Source organism: Hippichthys cyanospilos, chromosome 21 (assembly GCF_059441005.1).
Source record: "Hippichthys cyanospilos isolate Australia breed blue-spotted pipefish chromosome 21, RoL_Hcya_1.0, whole genome shotgun sequence".
Classification (NCBI taxonomy): Eukaryota; Metazoa; Chordata; class Actinopteri; order Syngnathiformes; family Syngnathidae; genus Hippichthys; species Hippichthys cyanospilos.
The window spans coordinates 5,803,346-5,817,404 of record NC_142389.1 but is presented as its reverse complement, the minus strand read 5'-3'; the positions used below and the strand labels follow the sequence as shown (position 1 = coordinate 5,817,404).

General features: G+C 45.2%; 1 protein-coding gene across 1 annotated transcript in view; it reads right to left on the bottom strand.

Moving 5' to 3' along the window:
- Window positions 1–14,059, bottom strand: part of col11a2 (collagen, type XI, alpha 2) — a 37,091-nt gene that overhangs the window by 5,861 nt on the left and 17,171 nt on the right. Inside the window, exons 7-57 of the mRNA XM_088404782.1 lie at window positions 13,497–13,616; window positions 11,461–11,688; window positions 9,918–9,971; window positions 9,772–9,813; window positions 9,638–9,700; window positions 9,491–9,565; window positions 9,274–9,360; window positions 8,419–8,475; window positions 8,255–8,308; window positions 8,120–8,173; window positions 7,999–8,052; window positions 7,883–7,936; window positions 7,193–7,246; window positions 7,072–7,116; window positions 6,802–6,855; window positions 6,694–6,738; window positions 6,563–6,616; window positions 5,871–5,915; window positions 5,697–5,750; window positions 5,582–5,626; window positions 5,451–5,504; window positions 5,313–5,357; window positions 5,178–5,231; window positions 4,979–5,086; window positions 4,845–4,898; window positions 4,716–4,769; window positions 4,597–4,641; window positions 4,466–4,519; window positions 4,326–4,370; window positions 4,189–4,242; window positions 4,055–4,108; window positions 3,923–3,976; window positions 3,576–3,773; window positions 3,446–3,499; window positions 3,264–3,371; window positions 3,085–3,192; window positions 2,928–2,981; window positions 2,786–2,839; window positions 2,597–2,704; window positions 2,464–2,517; window positions 2,343–2,396; window positions 2,213–2,266; window positions 2,083–2,136; window positions 1,887–1,994; window positions 1,757–1,810; window positions 1,604–1,657; window positions 1,471–1,524; window positions 1,341–1,394; window positions 373–480; window positions 242–295; window positions 1–162 (exon numbers count right to left, since the gene is read on the bottom strand). Coding sequence (XP_088260908.1) covers window positions 1–162; window positions 242–295; window positions 373–480; window positions 1,341–1,394; window positions 1,471–1,524; window positions 1,604–1,657; window positions 1,757–1,810; window positions 1,887–1,994; window positions 2,083–2,136; window positions 2,213–2,266; window positions 2,343–2,396; window positions 2,464–2,517; window positions 2,597–2,704; window positions 2,786–2,839; window positions 2,928–2,981; window positions 3,085–3,192; window positions 3,264–3,371; window positions 3,446–3,499; window positions 3,576–3,773; window positions 3,923–3,976; window positions 4,055–4,108; window positions 4,189–4,242; window positions 4,326–4,370; window positions 4,466–4,519; window positions 4,597–4,641; window positions 4,716–4,769; window positions 4,845–4,898; window positions 4,979–5,086; window positions 5,178–5,231; window positions 5,313–5,357; window positions 5,451–5,504; window positions 5,582–5,626; window positions 5,697–5,750; window positions 5,871–5,915; window positions 6,563–6,616; window positions 6,694–6,738; window positions 6,802–6,855; window positions 7,072–7,116; window positions 7,193–7,246; window positions 7,883–7,936; window positions 7,999–8,052; window positions 8,120–8,173; window positions 8,255–8,308; window positions 8,419–8,475; window positions 9,274–9,360; window positions 9,491–9,565; window positions 9,638–9,700; window positions 9,772–9,813; window positions 9,918–9,971; window positions 11,461–11,688; window positions 13,497–13,616 — 3,561 coding nt within the window. The remainder of the gene's footprint in view (window positions 163–241; window positions 296–372; window positions 481–1,340; window positions 1,395–1,470; window positions 1,525–1,603; window positions 1,658–1,756; window positions 1,811–1,886; window positions 1,995–2,082; window positions 2,137–2,212; window positions 2,267–2,342; window positions 2,397–2,463; window positions 2,518–2,596; window positions 2,705–2,785; window positions 2,840–2,927; window positions 2,982–3,084; window positions 3,193–3,263; window positions 3,372–3,445; window positions 3,500–3,575; window positions 3,774–3,922; window positions 3,977–4,054; window positions 4,109–4,188; window positions 4,243–4,325; window positions 4,371–4,465; window positions 4,520–4,596; window positions 4,642–4,715; window positions 4,770–4,844; window positions 4,899–4,978; window positions 5,087–5,177; window positions 5,232–5,312; window positions 5,358–5,450; window positions 5,505–5,581; window positions 5,627–5,696; window positions 5,751–5,870; window positions 5,916–6,562; window positions 6,617–6,693; window positions 6,739–6,801; window positions 6,856–7,071; window positions 7,117–7,192; window positions 7,247–7,882; window positions 7,937–7,998; window positions 8,053–8,119; window positions 8,174–8,254; window positions 8,309–8,418; window positions 8,476–9,273; window positions 9,361–9,490; window positions 9,566–9,637; window positions 9,701–9,771; window positions 9,814–9,917; window positions 9,972–11,460; window positions 11,689–13,496; window positions 13,617–14,059) is intronic.

The following is a 14,059-nucleotide window of genomic DNA, read 5'->3' as shown; positions in this document are numbered from 1 at the left end:
AGTCTCTCCCTTGGGTCCGCTGGATCCGTGAGGTCCGGGCAGACCTCGGTCTCCTTTCTCTCCCTGCTCTCCCGGAGGCCCAATGAGACCAAGAAGACCTGGATGTCCCTTCTCTCCTTTAGCGCCAGGGTCTCCTCGCAGACCCAGCAAACCTGGTGGTCCCTACAGAGGGAGAAATTCATGCGTTAAAGTTTCACCAATGCAGAGGGATGAACGTCCCAGAAAAAAATTGGAGTCTTACAACAGGTCCAGGGGGTCCCTTTGGTCCGGCGGGGCCAGGAGAACCTTGCTCGCCCTGAAACAAACAAACGCCATCATCTAGAGACCCGCATACCCAATGGGAAAATGTGCATTCCCCGATCCTCAACTGACCACTGATCCTGGGAGACCTCGCAGACCCTCGGTTCCTGGTTTTCCTGGTTGGCCTTGAGGACCAACGGGACCTGTCTTTCCTGGGGGGCCGAGGGCGCCTGTGTCACCCTGGAATGAGGTGAACAACACAAATGTAAGGAATAAAAGGAAAACCGTGTGAAAGTCAACCAAATGCAAAACCCAGTAGCGACTGTAGTGATAAAAAAGGCCATTGGAGGTCACTGTTTTCACTTGTGGAATGAACTTTTCTCACAGGAAAGTTTAAAAAAGAAGCCCACCCAATACCCCTTTTCTCCTAAAATGTACAGTGTGGGCCCACTCGTCTAAACACGGCATTTAGATTAATAATTGTATTTTTTAAATATGAATTAAGCAGCGAAATGGAGTCATTGCCATCCATCTCAGCGGGCAGCTATGACGTCACACTTGCTCAAAGCACAGATAACAACCAATCACGGCTCAGCTTGGAAATGTCACATGGCCAAGCTCAGAAAACAGGTGAGCTTTGATTGGTCATTACCTTAGCCCTGAGCAAAGTGTCCGCCCGCTGAGATGAAATAAACAGGTAGAATATAAAAATATAAAAAATGTGATTAATATTGTGTGTGTGGAATAGGAAGTAAGCAGCAAAATACACCAATTTTTATGTATCTCAGGGCGCAGCCATTTTGTCAGGAGTTTGGTCATGTGACAAGAGATTGGCTTCCCAAAACTTTTTTGCTTGAAGAAGTTTGTACATTTTAGCATTACTTGACAGATGGTCATTTATCAACCTTCATACAATGTTCAAATACATGCTAACGCTACATCGCTAGCCGTGCTAAAGCTAAACGGTTTAGCCGGACAGTGAAGCTCTTTTGCTGCTGACTACTTAAATGAGTTAGATGGACTTTTCAATTGTTGAGCATTTACAGGTTGTTCTTCTTGGCATGAAATTTACTGCGAAATAAAGTCATCAGCGGTCTGACCTTGGTTCCCTTTTCTCCTTGTCGTCCCTCAGGTCCTCTTGCTCCAGCGGGACCCTACAAACAAACGAAATTCCTGACATCTGAAGGATTACGTGCGATTCTTTCTTAAAGTTGAAAGTGTTGAGTGTACCCTCTTTCCTGGAGGGCCAGGAGGTCCGTTCTCTCCGGGAGGACCAGGAGAACCCTGCAACAGGAGGAGGATTGGTGTCAGCGACATATTTGAAAAGGTTTCAGTGGAAGAATATAATAAGTTCTGGACGTACAGATTCTCCCTGTTCGCCATTTTCTCCTTGCTCTCCTTTGGCGCCGTCTTGACCCTATGAGAAAAAAAAAAAGAATTTGTCCTTGGTTCTTTTCTCCAAGCAAGCAAATAATCCTCAAGAGAAATTCTGGCTGTCAACCAAGGGGACACTTACTCTGGGTCCAACCTCACCGGGGGGACCAGGATCACCAGGGAAGCCAACAGGACCCTAAATAAAAAGACGACATTGTTTTAGATGTTAAAATGGCGTAAACACAAAAGACAACTCAGTGAAAGAGTCGTACGGGGTTTCCTTTAGGACCATCATCTCCAGGTCGTCCTCGCCCTCCGGCGGTACCGGCGGTTCCAGGCTGTCCGGCTTCTCCTTTCTCTCCGCGCTCACCTCGAGGTCCCTAAGAACAGACAGGAGGAACCATCTGTTAGCTTGTTGTGAATAAGCAACATTTTTTTTTTAATCCCTTCAAACTTAAAAGTTCTCACCTTCTTTCCTGGTTCTCCTCCGATTCCGGGTGGTCCAGCTTCTCCAGGCTCTCCCTGTGGAAAATGAGTTTTTAGTGGTCAGAGACAAAAATCTAATGCACCCTGAAACGGGAATTAAACATCTGTATACCTTTTCTCCAATAGGTCCAGGATTACCCAAACCTCCAGGAGGACCTTGAGGGCCCTGGAAAATGCACATTTTTCAGTCTGGCGTTGCCCAGGAAGTTCTGATGTTCATTTCATAAAAGCCAAAAACTCACATCAGCACCGTTGGGGCCAGCAGGACCGCGTGGTCCTGGGGGGCCTGGAGGTCCCTGTGGAAATGTTTTGGTGTTTAGCATTGTTCATCATGTCTGCTTTGACTGCAGTCTCCCTACTCACCAGTGGTCCAACGTCTCCGTTCTCTCCCTTCTCGCCGGGTGGTCCAGGCAGTCCCTAAAGGTCAGAGGTGAAAGACGCTTTCAGCCTCCTGACCTCCAAAGATCACAAGGTCATCAGATTCTTATTGGTTTACCTGTAGGCCGATGGGTCCGGGTGCACCGGGGAATCCTCTGGATCCTTCGTCTCCTTTGGCACCAAAAGGACCTTGTTGACCTCTTGGTCCAAGCTCTCCATCAGCACCCTGCAGATCAGAGAATTAAAAAAAATTAGACTTCAACCTGCTGGGGAGAAGATCAAGATGAAGAACAAGTCCGGTACTCACAGCTGGACCAGGTTGGCCAACAGGACCCATAGGCCCAGGTGGACCAGGAGGTCCCTGAGACAGGAGATTCATGAAAAAAAACACGTTACACAAAATGTTGTGAATTTAGAAATTTTTCGAGGGCCGGCCATGTTTCACTCACATGTTCTCCTTTTCCACCCTTGGCTCCCTTCTGTCCAGGTTCACCCACCTCACCCTGGAATAGAAGTAACACCATAAGTCACAGCAAATTTCAAAAGCCGGATTGCACCAGGATCATTCTGATTGCGCATTTTCACAAACCACACCCTGCCACTGACCTTATCTCCATCCTCTCCAGGTCCTCCTGGGGATCCAGCTGGGCCTGGAAGACCCACTGGACCTTGAACTCCGTCGCGACCAGCAGGGCCGATTGGGCCTTTCTCACCCTGAATTACGACAACACGTTAAGCACACGCTAATAGAGTCAAAAACCTTTACTGAATCCACAAACACTTACAGGAACACCTTTCTCTCCAGCGTTACCAGGGGGTCCTTGTGGGCCTGGTCTACCAGGGGGTCCAACGGGTCCAGCAGTGCCAGCAGGCCCTCTTTCACCAGGAGATCCCTATCAAGGTTGTATTAATTGTAAACTGGTCTTGGTGCCACTTATAGAAATGGTTTCTTGAGTTTGAAACGTACAGCAGGTCCAGGAGGTCCAGCAGGTCCTTCGCTTCCCTTCAGTCCTCCACCACCCTGAAGGCAAAAAAAAAGTAGTTCAACGTGATGGACAATAATATGGGGTGCTGTGTATGGGCCGTTAGACACTTACAGGGGTACCGGGCAGGCCTCTCTCTCCAGGGAAGCCTCTCAGTCCAGGGGGTCCATCTTTACCTGGACCTCCTGGGGGACCCGGGTCTCCTTTAGTGCCTTCTTTGCCCGAGGGGCCAGAAAGTCCTTGCTCTCCAGGTGGGCCTGGTGGTCCGGGATGGCCACGCTCGCCCAAGGGACCGGTCTCTCCAGATGGGCCCTGGAGAGAGAATCATGTTTGAGAAACATGGCGATCAGGCCACAAATCAACTCATTCAATGCCATTGACGGCTATAGACGTCAAAGATGCCTTTTTGACTGGCTTGGCAGTGAATGAGTGGAAGATTCCCATGTCATAACTCAACTCACCTGAGGTCCGACGACGCCAGGAGGCCCAGGTGGACCCATCTTTCCTTGGAAACCCTAATCAAAAGAGATCCGGTGAATCTTCGTCACAAAGATCTGATTTTCCTCTCGCAAAACATTAAAACTTCAACTCACAACTTCTCCTCTCTGTCCAGGGTGTCCGGGCAGTCCATCCTTTCCTGGTGGTCCCTGTGAGAAAGAAAAACAAAAACCTTCAAACCAAGCTGGATATTGCTATTCAATCACCTGAATTCACCTCTCTCACTTACAGGGGGTCCCTTGGGTCCGGGGAAACCATTGGCTCCCTGAGGTCCGGGCAGTCCCTGGTGACACCACGAAAAAAGGATTAGGAAGAAGATCTACAAGCTAAGAAGAATGTCATTGTGAAAAAATCCCTCCATCGTACCCTCTCTCCAGGTGGACCTGGGGGGCCGTCACTTCCTGACGTTCCCTGGTAAACACAGACAAAAAAACAACAACAAACGTTTGTCTTTAAAATCGAGAAACTCCTGGCAGTCCAGGAAATTTTGGTGACTAATGACCAACCTTTGCGCCTGGTTTTCCAGTGGCGCCTCGTGGTCCTCGTTGTCCTCTGGGACCCTGATGGATACAGACAGTGAAGTAATTAAAAAAAATCACAAAACTCAAACTAGACTTTTGTGAAGCATTGACGTTACCGTTGGTCCTCTTTGTCCTCTTGGTCCTGCTTTACCAGCCAGACCCTGAAGGACAACAGTCACAAATCAGGAAATGGACCAAAATTGGGACATCACTCCAGTGGTCTGACACTCCTTACCCTTGCTCCCTTTTCGCCGTTTGAGCCGGGGAATCCTGGGAATCCTAGAGATCCCTACAAGACAGAGAGATCGGGTCAAACTGCTGCACAGAACATCAACTCCACAAGCCAACACAAAAACTCTTTTACCTTAGGTCCTTGTCTTCCAGGGTAGCCAGGAAGTCCAGGAACGCCAAGTTTGCCCTAAAAGCACATGATGTTCTCTTATCTTCAAATTCAAACATACCCTAAGAGAATCAACTTCCTAAACGAACAAGTCATACCTTCTCTCCGATTGGACCGAGAGGTCCAAGCTCACCAGGGGGTCCGACTCGTCCCTTTGGCCCCTCTGGGCCATCTTCTCCTCTGGGCCCTGACACGCCAATCTCACCCTGGCAGCAGGAGAATAAATGCGCTTCGATAAATTGGTGAATGAAGATGAATAACTCAGAAGGTGGGAAAAGACGAAAGGTTCCATGTTACCCTCTCTCCTTTGACGCCAAAGTCTCCCTTAATTCCAGGGAAGCCATCTTCTCCCTAAAGTCCCCAAGAACATGTTCGTTCACATGCTTGTTGCTTTTATGTAAGGAGCATAGATTTCCTGAGATGATCACGCACCTTCTCTCCCTTGTGGCCCTTCAGTCCTCGGATTCCTTGCTCGCCCTGCAATCACATTGCACCAGAAAATTTGAAGAAACCGCTGGAGAAAAACAACTCAGAAGTATCAGAACCAAAATGGCTGATGATTTAACTGACCTTGATACCACGAGGGCCAGGATAACCAATAGCTCCCTGGGGACCGTTGGGGCCCTGCAGACACATCAGACACGCTTTATCGGTTTCTCTAGTAACAAGTGAGATGGATGTGCCAATTTGGTGCCTCTCACCTGGTTGCCTTTGGTGCCAGGTGGCCCCTCTTTTCCTGGGTGACCCTGCAAGACAACAACAGTGGTTTTCAAACTAAATTGTCCACGTGGGAACAAATCAAAAATTGAAACTCACGGGAGGTCCGTCAGCGCCTGGCATTCCTGGTAGACCTGGTTTTCCCGTGGGACCCTGGAGGAGGTAAACAAAGGCCTCGATTACACTTTGCATGTTTTCAGAACATTTGTTCATATTCATTTGAATGGCAGATGGATCGGAAATAAGATTGGCCAAGCATTAAAAATGTTTTACCTTCTCTCCTGGGGGTCCCATGGCTCCCTGAGGTCCTGGCATTCCCTGTGAAAAAAACAAACACATTCAATCAATGTGGCAAATTACAAATTAACTCCTTCAATCCCCAAGACATATTTGTACATTTTTTGTAAATCCAAACATTCAATACCAGGTACTTATTCATATACTGTATATTTTTTTCAAGTTTGGCTATAGGAGGGTCTAGAAATGACTGGTACTAAACAAATTAAGTAAATTATTTTTAATTAAGTACTAAAGTACTTAAATTCTTTAGTATATTAGTACTTAAGGGACTAAAGTAAACAGTTACTTAAGTACTTTAGTAATTAAAGTAAATGATTATTTTGGGACCTAAGAACTAAAGTCCTAAAGTACCTGATGAATTCAGTCCTTAATTATCTAAAATAATCAATTATTTTGGCGATTAATTACCTATGGTACTTGTTTGATTGATTACTTTAATACTTAATCCATTTAAATCAGCCATTTTTAGACTCTCGTTTCGTCAAACACTTTCGTACTTTCACAAGTAAAATACTAAATTAACGAACTTGTTTCTCACTTGAAAAATCATTTCTTAAAATAAATATAATAAAGTACGGGGTTTTGTTTGTTTGGACTGTTGCGAGAAGGTAAAAAGGTGTCTATGGGATCCAACGAGTTTAAAGTAGGACAGTCTGGGGTCTCACCTGAGTTCCTGATGCCCCCTGCTGACCAGGAGGTCCGGGCTCTCCTTGAGGACCCTGAGACAAGAAGAAGAGTTAAGCAGGTCAAAACGTGACCAAAAACGGAAAAATTAAAACGATGACAAGATACCAACCAAGTTGCCCTTGGGACCAACAGGTCCGTCATTTCCTCGAACGCCCTAAATGAAGAAGAGAGGCTTTAGCGCTGTTGTTGGATTAAAATAAAAACTCTTATGACTCACAGGAGGTCCGGGAATTCCTGGAGGACCTTTGGGACCGAGCAAGCCGCGAGGTCCCTAGAAGGAAAGAGGAAAAAAAAAGTGACGTTGAAGGAAAAATAAAACAATCTTGAATTCTCTGAGAGCGCCACAAATTACAGCCTCCAAAATGAGCTTAGCGCTAACGGCAACAAACTTGCCGTTGTCGCTATGTAGACTCATCTCGACCCTGCTTCCTAAGATCCATGCAACTACGTCTTCAAAAATTCAGAGTGAGGACAAAATAATACTTACCGCTTCACCGGGGAGACCCCTGGGTCCGACCTCGCCATCGTCACCCTGAAGACACACAGACGTTGAAAATGACAAATGTCTTTCAGATTTGATCCATTTTCAAATTGCTATGTCTCTCTACCCTCTCTCCATCCTCTCCTTGAGGTCCTGGGGGTCCCATTGATCCAGTGTCTCCCTTTGAAAGAAAAGAAAATAAATTTAGTTCAAGAATATAACCTCATTCAATAATCGTTAAAATGCATCTTTGACTTCTACAGCCGTCAGTGGAGCCCAGTGAAAATTCATTTTTGACGTCTATAGTCGTCAATGGCAGTAAACCGTCCTGTTATGTTGATTAGCAAGAAACAGCAATTATGTCCCAGGTTCACTTTGACCCGGGGCGTATTTAGTCACCCTAATGGGTCGGATATGTAATCCAAATCCAATGGTTTTGATTTTAAGCAGTGACTTATGTTTATTTCTCACAAACAGCTATAATGTCTCTGGGTCAATATGACCCAGAGGTGTGTGTAATTATCCAAAATTATTATTTTTGATTGGAAACACACTCAAAGTAACAAAGACACCACTTAATTTATAACCGTGTGTTACTTTTGTTTTTCTGGAATAGTAATAACACCGGGTCAATTTGACCCGGGGTCACATATAATATAAAAACCTGAAGAAACGTTTTTAGATCTAATCAATCCTCAGGAACATCAATAGTATTCTTTGGTCATTTACTTTAATTTTCAAACGGGTCAGTTTGACCCCCAACATGACAGGAGTGTTTATGAAGTTTGAAATAGCATGCATAGTAAGTAATACTCACTCTGTGTCCTTTGTCGCCTGGCAAACCAGGAAGGCCATCGAAGCCGCGGTCGCCCTGAAAAGACAACCGGGCTGTTAGTGACCACATTTGGATTTCGGGGAACTTCAAAGCTGTACCTTAGTGCCGGGCTCTCCGGGCATTCCCCGGGCTCCGTCGGCTCCCGCACGACCCTGTCGGAGGCGACCGGTTAAGAAAGCGTCATCTCAAATTTCCAACTTTGATACCTTTAAAACTTACCCTCCTTCCTGCTTTGCCTGGTGGTCCCATCAAACCTTGAGCTCCCCTGGGTCCCTAATATATTGACAGAGCAGTTTCAGGTTAGCTCCCTCAAAATGTCAACTTTTTTCCCCACTTTATTCGAACTGATCCCACCTGAGGTCCAGGGTCTCCACTTTCTCCTTTAAGACCATGACTTCCTGGATTTCCCTAACATAAATAAATACATAAATACAAATACATATGCATCATCTAAAGTCAAACCTGCTTTAAATCATGTCCTGGAATCAAATAAAATCTCTGAAGGTACGAGGTCATACCAGGGGTCCGGGACGTCCGGTGAATCCCATTGGTCCAGGAGGTCCTTTCAGAGCCATCTAAGGGACACGTTGTCATTAACATTCACTCATAGACGAGCTTTCATTATTTTTTTTCAGCATTTGATGCTATTTCACTGTAAATATTAATCTAGGAAGCAACTTTACTAATGCATAATCACCAGTAGATGGCATTGATGCCCTTTTTTAGCTGCAAGATCAGCACAGTTGTGAGTACAGTCTTGATAATGTCAAACTGGTCTAGAATGCGGGTCAATGAGTTAAAAAAAAAAGTCTCAAATATTCTTTTGTCAAAATACACAACGTATAAAGAATTACAGCACTTTTGTCTTTTGAGTTCACGTCAACTTCCAAGTTTTTAGGGCCAGTTTATTACTGTGAAGACCACGTTCTAACTCATTCACTGTCAGACATCAAAGCATGCGTTTTAATTGGGCTGGCAGTGAATGAGTGACTGACAAAACTGAGGAAGTGCTCAAAATCCTATCATAGGGATAGTCAATATATAGGAAAGATATTGGGACATCAAAAGTGGAAAATTATCGCTGGCGAGTAGCTGGAAAATTTTGTCAATAATGACAATGTGCATCAATATGAAATTTAACAAAATTAAAGTCACACAATATTTAGCAAGTGAGTCGCCATATCAATTTTGCAATAAGTTGCTCATGCTCCAATTAATTTGCTCCTAGTTTGAAAACAGTAATGTTCTTGTTTATAAAAGAATATTACGTACGCTGATACCTGCAGAAGCCCAGTTAAAATCTTGCGTGTCCCCATTTGAGGATCGCTGCACTAGTTGATGCGATGACAGTTTTTGCAGCTAACACGACTTACCCTGGCCTGAGACAAAATGGCGGCTGCTTGGGCCTCCTGAGCAGACACGGCGGGACCCTTATCTCCTCCACTCTGGCCGAAGCGGAACTGTAAAAGGCAAACAGAAGTTGGACCGCAGAAGGGCTAAACTTGTCCTAGCAGAGTCCTGGCCTAGTCTTTGTGCCACAATAACACATTCATCAAGTTTTTGCTGGCTGGCGACGTTTCAGTGACTCACAGGCAGCATCACAGAGGATCCGGGTGGTCCGGGAACTCCGTCGGCGCCAGGCAGACCGGCCTTGCCGGGAGGTCCCTGTGACATGGAGCAAGGGCGTTAGCTTGGTGGACTATGAGCCATCCAGCTGATGTCCATGCTCAAACTCACCCTCTCACCGGGATCACCGACAGAACCAGGAGGACCAGAGCTACCGGGAGGGCCAGTAGGACCCTGAAAGAAAAATTGAGAAGAATTAAAAGACACCACTAATGGGGGATCATTTTGAAAGGTCATGAACTCACAGCAGGTCCTTCAGGTCCAGGAGGTCCCTCGATCAGCATACCCTGCGGAGAAGGTTCCACATGTAGGTGGGGTGCAACTTACGAAACAACACAAATGGATGAAATTCGGTTCTGCTTTTATTTTTTGCCACAGGATCAAGACTCACAGGTTCGAGCACGGCGGGCTCTCCTTTCTCACCCTTCTGTCCTCTGATGGCCGCCTGAGGACAAACACACAAACGTGGCCCACAACACGCCACGGTCAATATCGTGAGACAAACAATGCTACGCCCTTGAGCGGCTGCTGCCTCACTCGAGGCGTTGCACAGAAGTCATGAGAGTAAAACATTACATCTTCAGTGACTTCTTGAGCAAAAACCTGTTAGTGCTGCTGGGGAAGAACTTCTGCTCCTGCGCCGACTTCCTGACTCTTAGCAGCTCCATACTTGAACTCGGTGACATAAAGAGCATCACGAAAGGAGGCGCAGGAATTTGATGCGCTCTCGGATGGCTCTTTATGCACCCCGCACGCATTTCAACCAGCAATGTGAGAATGAGGGCTTGCCAGTGTACTGCGGTCACCTTGGATGTCACTTTTAGATGAATAGTTTCTGTTCTTGTCTTTTGTAGCAACCTTGGTACTCAGTTTCCTTTTTTTTTTTCATTTTTGGTGAATATTTTTGGCAATATGGCCCCACAAAAATCGCATGCCACCCCAAAAATGTCTTATATGGCCTATGCCCCTCAAAGTTACTCAGGGCTAAGATATCACAGTTGCAAGGGCTCCGGTCAACAACCAATCACAGCACAGCTCGTGTGGATCACATGATCAAACTCAGAAAATAGAAAATACTGCATGTGATTGGTTGTGACCAGAGCCCTTACATCTGTGATGTCATTTTCAGTCGACGGGCCGTCCCCAGGGATGAATAAAAATGGCTGGATTTTGTTGTTTAGTTCATATTTCACAAACACAATTATGAATCAGAATGTGTTTAGATCAGTGGAGCTGCATAGAACATATTACTTTAAAAATATATTTGGGTTTCTTTCCCCTTAAATGCCCCAATTATTTAGTTTGTATGTATTGTAAATAAAAATTTTGCAAACCCATCCACAGAATTGTGCCACAAACCTCATGTTTAGCTAATTGTTTAGCTAATTTTCAAATCTTGCACGATAAAATGGTTGGGTCAAAAGTAAAAAAAACAGAAAAATTAGATCACAAGTGTGCAAAGCAATCTTTTCAGGCTATTAATTTTAGTTGGGTCAGTCCATTTTTGTTTCGACCCAACTGTTTGTTTTGTGTGTGTTTAATATTTTTTTACTCTAAAGAAAATCTTGGGTGAAAAAGAACACAAATGGAGTCAAAAGGGGAACAACCAACCTTTTGAACTCTATATTTCACAAAGATTTTTTTACGACCTAAAAACAGTGAGGAAAAATAAAACAGCAAATTGTGTCAAAAATTGACTGAAAATTGACTTTCGACCCATCAAAAGTGGAGCTCCCAACTTTTTTAGTTATTCATTTTACCCAAAAAGTTGGGTCCATATTTAGGCCCGATTATTTTTACAGTGTTGATTTTTAAAATGATATCAAATAAATTCTGCTCCAGGCTTGACGCTGAGTAATCCTCCTGACAAATCCCGTGACTCACAGTTGGTTGAAATAAAAACATTTTTGCTTTTTTTTTGCAAAATGACTTACGCCTGCCTCGTCTGTCACAGCGGACAGGGCGGGGCCAAAGTGGCCTTCCACCTCCCGGGCCTCGGGCATGGGCTCCCCGTACTCCCGATAGGAATAGTCGTATTCCTTCATTCCCACGTCGCCCACGTCGCCGGTCACGTACTCCTCGGTGAAGTGCTCCTCACCAACATTGTCTGTCGTGGTGGAGTCCACCTCTCCCCCCGCCAGATCCGTCTCCACCTGCGACTGCTGTGGGGGGCCGAGGAAGCCGTGAAAGATGGAGGAGGAGTGATGTTTGCCAGGGGGGGAAATGTTAGTGACAGAAGGGAGTGAAAGAGGAGCATAAGGAGGAAGGAATGAGTCTTACCTTTTAAAATGAGACAAACGTAAAATGCTCATTGTCAACACTCACTTTCTCTCTGCTGTCTTTGGGGTTTAGTGAGCTCACGACAAAAGACGTTTTCACTAACGTGCCTTCAATCTATGACATGACCTGAGTCGGTCCCCGAAGGCTGCGGCCGTAACTTACCCTTGGTGGATTTAAGCAGGACCAGGGTTGAGTTTATTGCGTGAGAACTGAAGAACAAATTCATCTCCATTGATGTTATAAACCTCAAAGATCCATTTTAATACGTATGGACGTGTTTATCCGTCAATGGCAGTGAATGTTTTCACGACACGGGCGAACTAAGAGCCGCTGCGGATGCTCTCTAGTTCACCGAGAGCTTCCGTCAAGCACCAACACGCCACATCCGCTTCCCCTTTTGTCACAAGACGTTTGCGCGATCCCCGCCGAGATGACGAACAAACCGAGTCTTGGTGTTAAGAAAAAAGGGGACGCCGTGTTAAAAGGTCAATGTGGCGCGTGGTCCTTGGACTGGAGAATCTCCCCGAGCCGTCTTGCGTGGTGGCGGCGGCGCCAACAAAATAGTGGTGAGGTGTGAGTCACACAGTGGAAAGTATCAGGGTCAAGATTGGGCTAGCTTCTTTGTACTGATGCACCCCTAAATAGCGGATTTTACATGAAAAAATCTGATCTATTTGACCAGCCTGATAGGATGATGCCGACTTATTTACCATGCTCACTTATTTATCAAAAAGAATGTGTGCCCGTTGGTTTCTATTCCGCTCCTGTTACGAGTAATAGCTAAGTAGATTTAGCTTTTTTTTTTTTTTGCATATCTTTTAATGTGTTATATAATAAGATTTTTTTTTTTTTAATCAAACAATAGTTGAGAAAGACGCATGATCATATATATGGACTATCAATGCCGCTTAGTAGCTGTCAAGAAACTAAGACAAAATAAAATGGCTGCCCTATGGCTTGAGCCAATCTGCACGAAATGTCAAAATTTTCCCAGCGATATACACTAGCCCAGGGATGGACAAACTTTGAAGGCCACAAGGTGTTTTGAAATTTGACAAAAGGGTTGAACCAGAAATAGACGTATGGAGTATTTTAATAATCCACCTCATACGAGAAGAATAATGTGGGATATCTCGAAAACGTGCTTTTATTTTCAATAGAAAATGAACAAAATAATTCTGACTTATTCGAGCCCCATTTACTGTATTTTTCAGCCAATAAACCGCAAAGTTTTTCTCATGATTTGAGCCCTGTGGTTTATAGTCCTGTGTGTTTTATCTGCATTTTTTTATTTTTTTGCCACCAGGAGACAATCCACCAGGAAAGCAAACGTGTTTATCTGTTCAAGTTTTCGATTTATGGAACTACTAAGAAATAACACTGATAGTTCCGCTATCTTTCAGAATATAAACATTATCACTCTCCTCCTGACTGATAATTTCTCCCAATTTGGTGTGCCAGATGAAAAAGATTAACGGGCCGCATATGGCCCCCAGGCCATAGTTTGCCCATGCATGCGCTAGTCCCGCCCCCTATGTTACAGCACAACTCCACCCACATTGCTTCATCCTCTCGCAAGGTGTAAATAGAAAAAGGTCATCGAATATTTTTTTCTGTCTAATCTGTAAATTTTAGGAGCGACTTGCGGCAGAATGGTATCATATCGTCGGCGAGGTCGTTCGTGTGTTACCTGCGTGGGGTTCTCTTCTTGCGTGACCACCTCACCCTCGGACTCTGGCAGGATCTCCTCATAGAAATAATCGGTCTCTGCGGGGGTGTTGTCAGCTTCGGTATATTCAGTGTCTACATCCTGATTGGTCGATCGGGCAGAAAAGGGGGTAGGCAGGGAGGAAGTAAGCAGATTTGACCGGAAGAAGCGAAGGTTAGTTCAAAGTCTGCTTGTGAGTGATGATGAGTTATACGAAGAGAACACAACAGCATTGTGGTTGTCTCGGCGCCAACTCACATGTTTCACAAACATCTCGGAAAAGAAATGTCAGCCGCCGGCGGGACTATAAACGTCGCCGCGTGCGAGGTTTAGGGAGTCGCCCAGACGTAAATGACATTTCTTTTCACTGTATCGCAGGATAACATTGACGGGGTTTGTTACGGTAGCTCACGCTCATCCCAGGAGAGGAAAGCATCCCAACGGATGCTTGGGGATGTTAGCGGTGCTCACCAACAACAACAACAACAAAAACCCCGTTAAAAAAAAAAGCAGCCCCACAGAACAGATCTCCACGAATTCACTGA